Consider the following 14,616-nt stretch of genomic DNA (forward strand, 5'->3'; position numbering starts at 1 on the left):
TTCAAGTGTTTCAGGATCCACCCTTCATAAACCAGTACTTCTTTACTAACTAATCCAGCAAAAAAACAGCACTTCCCGTTTAAACCAATAATTTTTTGTTATTTGGCTCCAGAAAGCAGCTAAGACCAGAAACCAGCTAATTCTGGTATACACATATTTTATAATAATAATAATAATAATGTGTATATTCTATGTGATATAGAATATCGCCCATCCTATAGATACAGTTGAGGTCAAACTTCTGCAACTGTGCAAATCTGCTCAGTCAAGAAATCCACATTCCACACTCAAGATTGTAGTGATTAGTTCTATAATTTCATTATTATTATTATTACTATTATTATTATTATTATTATTATTATTATTTGTACGGTTTACTTAATCATTGTTTTTGGGTTCATCAATCAATCAGGGTTGATTAGAATCGCTGACTGTGTAAATAAGGCTGTAATGCACCCATAAAAAAGCCACAAGCTTTGCAATAGGAAAGTCAGAGGAGTTCAGAATCTCAGCACTGGTGTGCTAGCGGAATATCTCGCTTAAGACTGCATCATGTACAAAGATGTACATTACAAATGTGTGTAAACTTCTGACTTTAACAGTACCTAAGTAAATCTTTGCTTTCTTTAGGTAATGCATTAACTTAAATTGCAAATACTCATGAAAAATGTATGCAAAACTTGAAAAGAAATTAGATCTCTGTTACTTATAAAAATAAAGTTCTTAGTTTTTTTGACATTTTTGTAGTACACAATGAACTCTCATGCATGATTTTTTTTCCAAAACAGAATACCATTTTATTTCTGGCATTCAAGCAAGTGGACAATCAGAGACATCTTTATTTAATCTGCCCTCCACAGTTTCATTTCAGTACATTTCCTTTTCCTGGAAGTGGAAAATTGCTTCAGAATTCCTGTCCAAAACAACAACTAACAAATTAAACATTCTTTCAAGTTTTGACTCATGGTACAGTAAGTTCAAAATATTTTCTCGATAAAATCTAGCTACTGAATTACCTTCATTAAATTAGCCCTCTTTTTTAAACAATATTACCACTTTTACACATTGACACAAATCTAATAGTGAGGGTTACAATTAGAAAACAACCCTTTTATTTTTTTGATTTACTAAGATAAAATGCTAGGTTTGATCATTGCTACCTGGTCATTTTACATCAAAATCCCACATTAGAAAATCCACCGCAACTCTTTTAGTTTTAAATTCTATAGATTTTCACACTGGATTACTCTTACACTGGATTTGGCTTATTATTTTTTTCCTTGTTTTAATGCCCTAAAGACAATGGACAGCTTTGTTTAAGTCTTTATAGATGACTTATGACCAAGTTAGGATATGCTTTGGCATGTTCCTTGACTTCCTGACCTTCAATTTCCGTCTGCCTCACCTGTCCGTCAAAGCTATACAAAACACGGACGTGTCACGAATGAAGGACTGAGAGGAGTTTGGGCATCTTTCTGACGAGTTTAGAATGAGAAAAAAATAAAGCCAGTAAGTTTCATCTGTTCTTACGAGACCTGGCGTCCATTGTTTGGCTGGAGCTTTTGATTCCCATTGATGCAATCCCTGTTTCTCCATCATCCTCATTTTCCTCTGTTGTCCAGGGGTTTAAAATATTCTGTCTGTTTTTATTTCGTTCCGACAGATTCCCTTGTTCTAAGCTCCCGGTGCTGTTGCACTTTTTGGCCAAAGGTGGCACCAGTGAACCAGGCGTGGAGAGGGAGGATAAGGAAAGGCTGCTGAGAGTCTCGGATAAATGTTTGCTGTTAACCGCCTGACTTGAACCTCTGGCCGTTCCCGTATCCTCGTCAGATGGATCCATGGAGTCCAGCCTGCTGGGGCTGGGACTCCCATCACAGCTACTTTGGCTCCTCTGGTGCCCCCTGGAGGTCTGGTGGGTGATGCTGACCTGGTTAGAGTGTGAACTCTGACTAAGATCCGAGGAGGTTTTGTTAGGCAGAGGGCACAGTGGAGATGGGGGTAGAGACAAGTCTTGATGAGGGGAAATGCTGAAGCCTATATCTTTCACCAGCATGGTCTGCAGACTACCTTGTGAGCTTCCCATAGCCAATGACGACTCGCTCTGTGACGGAGGCTGAAAATAAAAGTTGGGGTCAGGTGATTTAAAAATGAGCATTATAAGACAGTCACTAAGTTAAGAATATACAACGATCAGCCATAACATAAAAACCACCTCCTTGTTTCTACACTCACTGTCCATTTTATTGGCTTCACCTACCAAGAAGGGGCACTTTGTAGTTCTACAATTACTGACTGTAGTCCATCTGTTTCTATGCATGCTTTGTTAGCTCCCTTTCATGCTATTCCTCAATGGTCAGGACTCTCCCAGGACCACTTTCGAATGGGTATTATTTAGGTGTTGGATCATTCTCAGCACTGCAGTGACACGGTGACATGGTGGTGGTGTGTTAGTGTGTGTTGTGCTGGTATGAGTGGATCAGACACAGCAATGCTGATGGAGTTTTTAAACACCTCACTGTTCCAGCTGGACTGAAAATAGTCCATTAACCAAAAATATCCAGCCAACAGCGCCCCATAGGCAGCGTCCTGTGACCACTGATGAAGGTCTAGAAGATGACCAACTCAAACAGCAGCAATAGATGAGCAATCGTCTCTGACTTTACATCTACAAGGTGGACCAACTAGGTAGGAGTGTCTAATAGAGTGGACAGTGAGTGGACACGGTATTTACAAACTCCAGCAGCGCTGCTGTGTCTGATCCACTCATACCAGCACAACACACACTAACACACCGCCACCATGTCATTGTCACTGCATCTACCACCTAAATAATACCTGCTCTGTGGTGATCCTGTGGGGGTAGAACTACAAAGTGCTTCTATATGGTAAGTGGAGCTGATAAAATGGACAGTGAGTGTAGATACAAGGAAGTGGTTTTAATGTTATGGCTGATCAGTGTATATGTAATTTATAACTAGCTGGATTGCTATAATCAAACTGGCCAGTGTTACATAAGCAGATAGTTTCAAGTCCTGTCCCTCTCGACTTTACTAAAAGTAAAACTAGGTTGACTTGTCTTTTACCTTTAAGCCCATGACTCTGCAGTTGGCTCCAGGAGAGCGAAGTGATGCCCACGAGGCTGGAGAGGTTAGTCTGGAACCGAGCCACCCTGTCTGTCGGACCCCTGATGCCAGGCCTCCCTGGGGCACAGCTGTGGCTGGGTGGAAGAACTCGGCTGGGAGATGAAAGAGAGGCGAACATGCCCTCTCGTCCCTTCTGCTGCTACTTCTGCTTCCATCACCAATTCCTGCAGGAACAGTCAACTTTGGATGAGTGAAAATAGTATGGAAGTCAAAAAATAATACACAATAATATACTACCTCCATGTTTCTACACACACTGTCCATTTTATCAGCTCCTTTATAGTTCTACAATTACTGACTGTAGTCCATTTGTTTCTCTACATACTTTTTTAGCCTGCTTTCACCCTGTTCCTCAATGATCAGGACCACTACAGAGTAGATATTATTTGGGTGGTGGATTATTCTCAGCACTGCAGTGACACTGACATGGTGGTGGTGTGTTAGTGTGTGTTGTCCTGGTATGAGTGGATCAGACACAGCAGCACGTCGACTTACTGTCCACTCTATTAGACACTCCCACCTTGTAAGTGTAAAGTCAGAGATGATCGCTCATCTATTGCTGCTGTTTGAGTTGGTCATCTTCTAGACCTTCATCAGTGGTCACAGGATGCTGCCCACGGGGTGCTGTTGGCTAGATGTTTTTAGTTGGTGGACTGTTCTCAGTCCAGCAGTGACAGTGAGGTGATCAAAAACTCCATCAGCATTGCTGTGTCTTATCCACTCATACCAGCACAACACACACTAACACACCACCACCATGTCAGTGTCACTGCAGGGCTGAGAATGACCCACCACCCAAATAATACCTACTCTGTAGTGGTCCTGGGAGAGTCCTGACCATTGAAGAACAGCATGAAAAGGGGCTAACAAAGCATGTAGAGAAACAGATGGACTACAGTCAGTAATTGTGGAACTACAAAGTGCATCTGTATGGTAAGATTTGTATTCTTGAACTGTTGTTTACTTAAACCAGAGTAAGGTAATGTTTACTATGGAAGCACTTCTGTAAGTCACTCTGGATAAGAGTGTCTGCTAAATGTCGAAAATGTAAATGTAATTTACACTAGTGGCCAATCAAGTTGTCAAGAGTGAGTCAGCTTCAAATATTCAAACTCATGTGAACTTAATATAATAAGGCAGCTAAACACACTTAAGTGGACGTTCATTCATTTTAAGAAGATTTGCATGGATTTAATCAATAAAAAAGGACTGTGTGTGCTGCAGAAGTCATTTGTCAGACCTCAAGTGTGTGCCACCATTCTGAGTTCATTTAAAGAATGATGCTGACAAAGCGGAATCATTTAAACAAGAAATTTCATGGTACAAGAGTCAGACAAATGTTCTTTAAATTTAAGCCATAGAAAAAGTTATGTTATGCTTGGAAATTACAAAACTGCTAAATATAAAAAGCCATTCACTTATAGATGATAAATTTTATGGCAGAAAGTATCTGGACACCTGATCATTGTTGCTTGTTGGACATACCATTTAAAAAACAAATGGTATTAAAATAGAGTGACTTCTATGTGATCTTTTCAGCTATAACAACAGCCACATTTCTGAGACGGCTTCTTACAAGACTGAAGTATGCCTGTAGGAATTTGTGCCTATTTAGTTTGTATAGCATTTGTATGGCTGGGCACTGATGTTAGTCTATAAAGCCTTAACTGATGTTCTGGTTCATTCCAAAGGGCTCTATGCAGGCCAATGAATTCTCTTAAAACCAAGCTTTTGTTTATGTCTTTATAGAGCTAGCTTTGTGCACAGGGGCACAGTCATGCTGGAAAAGGAAAGGACCTTCCCTAAGCAGTTGCTGCAAAGTTGGAAGTATATAATTTTTCATTTATTACACCTGTTAACAACTTTTGTGGCTAAAACACATGAATTAGAAGGGGTGTCCCAATACTTTTGCCCACACAGTGTCCATGCTAACAGTTTGTGCATGAATGTGACATATTTCATGGCACACTGAATACTTCATTCTGCTTTTTCACAGTGAACCAAAAAGGTTGCTGAACCCTGGTATACAAGATGTAAGGAATCTGACAACCATTATGAGGTCAGAGCAGGCAAAACACACATTCACTGAAATTATAACCTGTTTAATTAATTATGATGCTGGAACATCTGCCTGTTCAGGTCTAACTTCATTCAAGTCATTATACACAGTAAGTACAGCAGGAACAAAGGCTAACAGGCCACCCACAAGTAACCGAGAGCTAGCACTGAGCCTGAGCATCGATGTATCTTTTGTGTAGAACCATGGGCAACCTCATAAGTATGTCACAGTGGGAATAATAAATCTAATTACTCGCCAATTAAATTCCATAACACACAACATTAAAACACGCTACACTTACCAAACAGAGGTGTATCCCTGTAATACCAATTAAATCTCCATAAAGCTTAAAAAAAGGAAAAAAATGGAATGGGTGTTGCACCTTAACTTTGGACCCAAACAGCTAAAATGGCTTGATGTCTCCTTCTCAGATAGATACTTTATTAATCCCTTAAGGCAGCTCACGTCAGACAAACAGCTTGCTACATATATACAACATCCACACAGTAAAAAAGCAGTAAAAACAGCTATATAATCTAACAATACTAAATCAGAAAAAAATAATCACAGGAATATAGATCATAATATTGTGTTGGTCCCCCTTTTGCTGCCCCATACGCAACAAACTGTGATGCACTGTGTATTCTGACACCTTTCTATCAGAACCAGCATTAACTTCTTCACAAATCTGAGCTACAGCAGCTTGTCTGTTGGATCAGACCACACGGGTCAGCCTTCGCTCCCCACGTGCACAATGAGCCTTGACCACCCATGACCCTGTCGCCGGGTTACCACTTTCCTTCCTTGGACCACTTTTGATAGATACTGACCACTGCAGACCAAGAACACCCCATGAGAGCTGCAGTTTTGGAGATGCTCTGACCCAGTCATCTAGCCATCACAATTTGGCCCTTGTCAAACTCGCTCTAATCCTTACGCTTGCTCATTTTTCCTGCTTCTAACACATCAGCTTATAAGGATAAAATTTTCACTTGCTGCCTAATATATCCCACCCACTAACAGGTGCTGTGATGAAGAGATAATCAGTGTTATTCACTTTGCCTGTCAGTGGTTATGGCTAGTGTGTATATATACAGTATATACAGTGTATCACAAAAGTGAGTACACCCCTCACATTTCTGCAAATATTTCATTATATCTTTTCATGGGACAACACTATAGACATGAAACTTGGATATAACTTAGAGTAGTCAGTGTACAGCGTGTATAGCAGTGTAGATTTACTGTCCTCTGAAAATAACTCAACACACAGCCATTAATGTCTAAATAGCTGGCAACATAAGTGAGTACACCCCACAGTGAACATGTCCAAATTGTGCCCAAATGTGTCGTTGTCCCTCCCTGGTGTCATGTGTCAAGGTTCCAGGTGTAAATAGGGAGCAGGGCTGTTAGATTTGGTGTTTTGGGTACAATTCTCTCATACTGGCCACTGGATATTCAACATGGCACCTCATGGCAAAGAACTCTCTGAGGATGTGAGAAATAGAATTGTTGCTCTCCACAAAGATGGCCTGGGCTATAAGAAGATTGCTAACACCCTGAAACTGAGCTACAGCATGGTGGCCAAGGTCATACAGCGGTTTTCCAGGACAGGTTCCACTCGGAACAGGCTTCGCCAGGGTCGACCAAAGAAGTTGAGTCCACGTGTTCGGCGTCATATCCAGAGGTTGGCTTTAAAAAATAGACACATGAGTGCTGCCAGCATTGCTGCAGAGGTTGAAGACGTGGGAGGTCAGCCTGTCAGTGCTCAGACCATACGCCGCACACTGCATCAACTCGGTCTGCATGGTCGTCATCCCAGAAGGAAGCTGACGCACAAGAAAGCCAGCAAACAGTTTGCTGAAAACAAGCAGTCCAAGAACATGGATTACTGGAATGCCCTGTGGTCTGACGAGACCAAGATAAACTTGTTTGGCTCAGATGGTGTCCAGCATGTGTGGCGGCGCCCTGGTGAGAAGTACCAAGACAACTGTATCTTGCCTACAGTCAAGCATGGTGGTGGTAGCATCATGGTCTTGGGCTGCATGAGTGTTGCTGGCACTGGGGAGCTGCGGTTCATTGAGGGAAACATGAATTCCAACATGTACTGTGACATTCTGAAACAGAGCATGATCCCCTCCCTTCGAAAACTGGGCCTCATGGCAGTTTTCCAACAGGATAACGACCCCAAACACAACCTCCAAGATGACAACTGCCTTGCTGAGGAAGCTGAAGGTAAAGGTGATGGACTAAACCCAAATGAGCACCTGTGGCGCATCCTCAAGTGGAAGGTGGAGGAGTTCAAGGTGTCTAACATCCACCAGCTCCATAATGTCATCATGGAGGAGTGGAAGAGGATTCCAGTAGCAACCTGTGCAGCTCTGGTGAATTCCATGCCCAGGAGGGTTAAGGCAGTGCTGGATAATAATGGTGGTCACACAAAATATTGACACTTTGGGCACAATTTGGACATGTTCACTGTGGGGTGTACTCACTTATGTTGCCAGCTATTTAGACATTAATGGCTGTGTGTTGAGTTATTTTCAGAAGACAGTAAATCTACACTGCTATACAAGTTGTACACTGACTACTCTAAGTTATATCCAAGTATTATTTCTATAGTGTTGTCCCATGAAAAGATATAATAAAATATTTGCAGAAATGTGAGGGGTGTACTCACTTTTGTGATACACTGTACATATCAAAACTGAAGTCAAACTTGCTGACCATATCTAGAGATTGGCCAGTTAGGATTTGCGACTACTGTGCGACAAAGACATAATTTGTACTAAACACTATGGCAAATTAAACTTGTTATGACCCAAATGCACCTACTTGCTGGTACTACTACCTTCTGTCAACTACAGTTTACAGCATTTGCCAACACAACATAAAGTAAATTTACTATTTACTGTTTATTATTGTTTATTATGGACTGGCAACCTGTCCAGGGTGTTTCCTACCTCTCGCTCAGTGAATTGTACCCATCGTGACAAATTCTCATAGTGGTGACAATGAATGAATGTATGTTTATTACCCACTTAATGTGATGGACATCTAAGTACCATTTAACTGCTATGGAAAACTACCAATGCATCAAGGCTTCTTCAGGAGGCTCTCAGAACTTCTGATTAAGCATAAGCCAGGCCTTAATTAACCAGGTTTTATAGAATACAGTGTATCACAAAAGTGAGTACACCCCTCACATTTCTGCAAATATTTCATTATATCTTTTCATGGGACAACACTATAGACATGAAACTTGGATATAACTTAGAGTAGTCAGTGTACAGCTTGTATAGCAGTGTAGATTTACTGTCTTCTGAAAATAACTCAACACACAGCCATTAATGTCTAAATAGCTGGCAACATAAGTGAGTACACCCCACAGTGAACATGTCCAAATTGTGCCCAAATTTGTCGTTGTTCCTCCCTGGTGTCATGTGTCAAGGTCCCAGGTGTAAATGGGGAGCAGGGCTGTTAAATTTGGTGTTTTGGGTACAATTCTCTCATACTGGCCACTGGATATTCAACATGGCACCTCATGGCAAAGAACTCTCTGAGGATGTGAGAAATAGAATTATTGCTCTCCACAAAGATGGCCTGGGCTATAAGAAGATTGCTAACACCCTGAAACTGAGCTACAGCATGGTGGCCAAGGTCATACAGCGGTTTTCCAGGACAGGTTCCACTCGGAACAGGCTTCGCCAGGGTCGACCAAAGAAGTTGAGTCCACGTGTTCGGCGTCATATCCAGAGGTTGGCTTTAAAAAATAGACACATGAGTGCTGCCAGCATTGCTGCAGAGGTTGAAGACGTGGGAGGTCAGCCTGTCAGTGCTCAGACCATACGCCGCACACTGCATCAACTCGGTCTGCATGGTCGTCATCCCAGAAGGAAGCTGACGCACAAGAAAGCCAGCAAACAGTTTGCTGAAAACAAGCAGTCCAAGAACATGGATTACTGGAATGCCCTGTGGTCTGACGAGACCAAGATAAACTTGTTTGGCTCAGATGGTGTCCAGCATGTGTGGCGGCACCCTGGTGAGAAGTACCAAGACAACTGTATCTTGCCTACAGTCAAGCATGGTGGTGGTAGCATCATGGTCTTGGGCTGCATGAGTGTTGCTGGCACTGGGGAGCTGCAGTTCATTGAGGGAAACATGAATTACAACATGTACTGTGACATTCTGAAACAGAGCATGATCCCCTCCCTTCGAAAACTGGGCCTCATGGCAGTTTTCCAACAGGATAACGACCCCAAACACAACCTCCAAGATGACAACTGCCTTGCTGAGGAAGCTGAAGGTAAAGGTGATGGACTAAACCCAATTGAGCATCTGTGGCGCATCCTCAAGTGGAAGGTGGAGGAGTTCAAGGTGTCTAACATCCACCAGCTCCGTGATGTCATCATGGAGGAGTGGAAGAGGATTCCAGTAGCAATCTGTGCAGCTCTGGTGAATTCAGGGTTAAGGCAGTGCTGGATAATAATGGTGGTCACACAAAATATTGACACTTTGGGCACAATTTGGACATGTTCACTGTGGGGTGTACTCACTTATGTTGCCAGCCATTTAGACATTAATGGCTGTGTGTTGAGTTATTTTCAGAAGACAGTAAATCTACACTGCTATACAAGCTGTACACTGACTTCTGTAAGTTATATCCAAGTTTCATGTCTATAGTGTTGTCCCATGAAAAGATATAATGAAATATTTGCAGAAATGTGAGGGGTGTACTCACTTTTGTGATACACTGTATGTCAATACAATTATCGTATTATGGAAGACCTGTGGTTGAAGTAAATTTGGATCTAAACCTGTAAGATATACAGAATTCCCATAGTAAATGTGATCCCTCTAATATATGCTAAGGCAGTTGTAGCCTAGTGGTTAAGTTACTGGAGTAGTAATCAAAAAGTCGCTGGTTCAAGCCCCACCACTGCCAGGTTGCCACTGTTGGGCCCTTAAACAAGGTCCTTTACCCACAACTGCTTAGACAATATACTGTCACAGTACTGTAAGCTGATTTGGATAAAAGCATCTGCTAAATACCGTAAATGTAATGTTGTTTATGCTAACCTGAATAATAACATGGCAAGTGCTGAAGAGATTCATTCTGCTTCTGAAGTCCTGAATTAGGAAGTCCATCCCTAATTTCACTTTCCAGACTGGGAGCTCTAGTTTTGGAATGATACCCCCTGCATTCACTTGGTGTGACTTGAAGTTCCTCTAAGCTCTGTGACTCATTGCTCCCTTGTTCCTCCTGCAGAAAGAGCAGAGCTGTATTAGTGCTGATACTAGAGAACATTAGCATTCAAAACTGCTAAAGGAAAAGGTTACATGTATTAACATACCCTAGTCATTTCCATTGCGCTGGCATTAGCAATTTAAACCCTATCTACCTAAATGCATAATCAACTACGGGTCACGACTTAGACAAAGCATGGCTTTATTAGCATTGAGTAAAGATTTAGCTGTATGCCAGTCTGCATATCAACTAACACTGAACGGTGCCTGAAGACATCTTATGGTAAATTAAAACCTGTCCAAGACAAGAATATGTCCTTATTATATGCGTGTTATAGCCTTAAGCTAATACATTAGCATGCAAGTAGTCATTCTTGTATCCCTTAGGAGACCTCTCCAAACAATTTTCCTGTAACTGGTATAATAATAGTATTGTCTCTTTAAACTAATACAAATAATAGTATTGTCTCTTCAAACATAGAAGAACGGTTTGTAATAATAATAAAAAAAAATCTCAAATTAATACAGTTAGAGGTCGATGTATCGAACATCTGAAATAATACACTAATACTGGAACACTGAGTAGTTAATTAAGTTAATAAGCATTAAATAAATCAACTGGCTAATAAGGTACAAAACCATGTAAATAAATATTACCAGAATTAACAGGTAATAACAATTAATATATAAAACATATAAAAATGGTAAAATAAATAAATAAATAAATTAAAACAACAACAATAATACATATTAATAAATAATAATAAACAACAACAACAACAAAAATAAAATAATAATAATAAATAATAAACACAACAACAAACAACAATAATAAATAATAATAATAATAAACAACAACACCAATAATAATAATAAATAATAATAAATAATAATAATAAACACAACAACAACAACAACAATAATAATAATAATAATAATAATAAAAACAACAACAATTAACAATATAATAAAAAATTATAATAATAAAAAACAACACCACCAATAATAATAATCATAATAACAACAACAACAATAAATAATAATAATAAAAACAACAACAACAATAATAATAATAATAACAATATTAATAATAATAATAAATAAAAATAAAAACAACACCAACCATAAATAATAATAATAACAACATTAATAATAATAACAACAATATTAATAATAATAATAATAATAATATTAATAATAATAATAAATACATAAATAAATAAATAAAAATAAAATTAAAAACAACAACAACACCAACCATAAATAATAATAATAATAATAATAATAATAATAATAATAATAATAATAATAATAATAATAATAATAATAATAATAATAATAATAATAAGAGGTGCTTGGGTGGTGTACTGGTAAATTACTCTTAACCTACTATCGATGAGATCCAGGGTTTAAATCCTCAGCTGTGTTATTGGCCAGTTGGGCGACATGATTGGCCACGTTGGGAGGGATGTGGCTGAGGCACAATAAGTACTTTATACTGATTGGCTATCAGGTGAAACAGATTCTTTTATTAGCTTATAGTACAAAACATCAACTTGAATAAAATTACATTTGGGGTAAAAGCTGGAGGAGCAGGGCAACACCCTGACTTTTTTTTAACTCCTTACCTGTTTAACAAAAGGAAAGTTTAATATATAACACAAGCAAAACATAATCTTAAACCCTTAGTAAATAGAAGAAATAGGCTTATTATTTAAACCTGTTAAGTGACATGTTAACTGGTGATGTTAACAGCCTTCCAAATAAATATGTATAGGTTTGTCAGACAGAAGTAGATGCCTACCCTGCTGTCTCTAACCAGTAGCTGGTACACACTGTGGTCGTCTAGACTAAGATCATCAGGAAGCGCTGGAGATGATGACTTATCCGACAGCTGCTCTGACATTAGAGACGCTTGCTCCACCTCAGCAAATTGGATCTGAGGAAAAGAAAGGAATTCATATCTGAATGCCAATGTATGTACATACATACACTATGGCTAAAAGTATGTGGACACCTCTCTATATTTAAGATATATGTTAGAATGAGATATCCAGCAAGCAAAGAGTCAGGTATCACAGATGATGTTGTACAGTGAAATGTAGAGAGAAATGTAGGAAAAAAAACATTAAAAATAATGAATTATACTATAATTGGAATACACAGTGTTAAGATAATGACTTAAATTTATTTATTTTTTTTGCATTTTTCTCATTTTTCCTCCCAATCTAGTCGTATCCAATTACCTGATTGCATAACACTTCCTCTATACTGATGCTGATCCTCTATACTGATGCTGATACTGACACACGCCCCCGCTAACACATGTGCGGTAGCCGACTGCATCTCTTCACCTGCACGAGGCGAGTTCCTATACAGATCAGCTTTGTGTACGGAGAGACACACCCTGACTAATGCATTATCCTTCGTCTCTGTGCAAGTGCTATCAATCAGCCAGCAGAGGTTGAATTGCATCAGTTATGAGGTCCCTTTCCGGCTTCCCGCCCTGTATTAACAACAAGCCAATCGTTGTTCATGTAGCCACCCAGCCCAGCCGAATGCCAGAGCTGAGATTCAAACCGACGAGTTCGAAATGTCAGCTCTGGTGTGCTAGTGTGTTTTACCGCGGCCTACATTTTGTATTATTTTAAATCAATAAACAAAACATGGTATTATACAAAGACATCTTAAGTGAAAGTATTTTGTAAAACAGCTTAATTTATTAAACTCATCAATATAAAAAAAGATGAACTATATGAATATATTAGTCTAAAAAGGGTTGCAAAGCCAAACCCTAAGGCTCTTGGACCTAGACAAGCACTACGTTAGTGTTGTCAAATTCACTAAAGGCAGCTTAGTGACAAATTATTATACAGAAAGACACAAAATATCCCTTCCAAAATAACAGTTATAATAATATTAATAATAAAAATAAAGAACTGCAAAGGTCTCTAGCCTCCAGCTAAGGTCATTGTTTATGACTTAACAAAGCTGCTAGAGGAAACCAATGCCAACTAGGAAAAACTCAAAAATACCCATCTTACATTTGCAAAAAGAAAAAAAACTTGTAATGATATAAATAAATAAATTAATTAATTAATAATAAGCCACTCAGGTGGTACAGAGGTAAAAAGTACGCTAGCACACCAGAGTTGGGGTTTTGAATACATCGTATCGAATCTCAGCTCTGCCTTTCCGACTGGGCTGGGCGGCTGCATGAACAACGATTGGCTGTTGTTCATAGGGGTAAAAAGTCGGACCATAGGTCCTCATAACTGGTGCAACTGCGGCCCCTGCTGGCTGACTGATGGCACCTGCACAGGGCTGAGGAATAATGCTGATGGGGGTGTGGCCCTCCGTACACAGTGCCCGTCGGTGTATGAACTCGACTCGTGCCGGTACGTGCCGGAGGGGGCGCATGTCAGTTGAGAGGCGTCCTCGGTCAGCGGTGAAGGGTCGAATCAGTACAGAGGACGCAATCAGGGTAATTGGACACGACTAGATTAGGGGAGAAAATTGCGGGAAAAAAGTGGGGAAAATAGAAAAAAAATTAATAATAATAAAAAACCTCCAAACTGAAATTTTTGTTCAAAATAAATAATAACTGAACAGTTATGTGTGATATGTATGATTCCTTCTGTTTAGTATCCTTTGTTTACGTTTACCTGTCTTGTATTTCGCTACTGATTACTCTTTGTATAGGTACCGTGTGTGTGTGTGTGTGTTTTTCTTGGTTAGTATTGAAGTATTATTCCTACCCTATATAGCATTCTTTGAGTTTAGTTTAGGCTCTACTGTGTGTTCTGAGCTTCTTGTTCCTGTTTGTTGTTTTCATGTTCTGTTTTGTCCCCTGTCCTCTCCCTGTATTAATTATGTAAATCTCTTTAATTCTGACTTGTGCCTTCTATGTTGTTTAGGATGATGTATTTGTCCATGATTACCCTGTCTGCCCGTGAATTGACCTGTGCTATTAATTATGACAATAATGACTGGATTTACCCTAATGAAACAAACAGTGATCATATACAAATTCATCTAGCATCCTCTGTGACACATGTGAACCAGAAGCAAACACAGCAATGGGCAAAAACTTCATACCATCCATGCTGGTTCAGGGCCTGGACAACTAGCTATTATTGACATACCAATGTATTTCACACTGTATTA

At 39.5% G+C, this 14,616-nt stretch overlaps 1 protein-coding gene across 1 annotated transcript in view; it reads right to left on the bottom strand.

Annotated features, from left to right (window-relative positions):
- Positions 1–783: 783 nt before the first annotated feature.
- The window catches only part of LOC134316521 (voltage-dependent T-type calcium channel subunit alpha-1I-like), a 348,154-nt gene continuing 334,321 nt past the window's right edge, over positions 784–14,616 (bottom strand). Inside the window, exons 34-38 of the mRNA XM_062996907.1 lie at positions 12,254–12,388; positions 10,294–10,465; positions 9,166–9,174; positions 3,084–3,307; positions 784–2,113 (exon numbers count right to left, since the gene is read on the bottom strand). Of these exons, the coding sequence (XP_062852977.1) occupies positions 1,517–2,113; positions 3,084–3,307; positions 9,166–9,174; positions 10,294–10,465; positions 12,254–12,388 (1,137 nt within the window). The 3' untranslated portion in view covers positions 784–1,516. The remainder of the gene's footprint in view (positions 2,114–3,083; positions 3,308–9,165; positions 9,175–10,293; positions 10,466–12,253; positions 12,389–14,616) is intronic.

The sequence above is a fragment of the Trichomycterus rosablanca genome, chromosome 6 (genome assembly GCF_030014385.1).
Source record: "Trichomycterus rosablanca isolate fTriRos1 chromosome 6, fTriRos1.hap1, whole genome shotgun sequence".
In the NCBI taxonomy this organism is placed as follows: domain Eukaryota; kingdom Metazoa; phylum Chordata; class Actinopteri; order Siluriformes; family Trichomycteridae; genus Trichomycterus; species Trichomycterus rosablanca.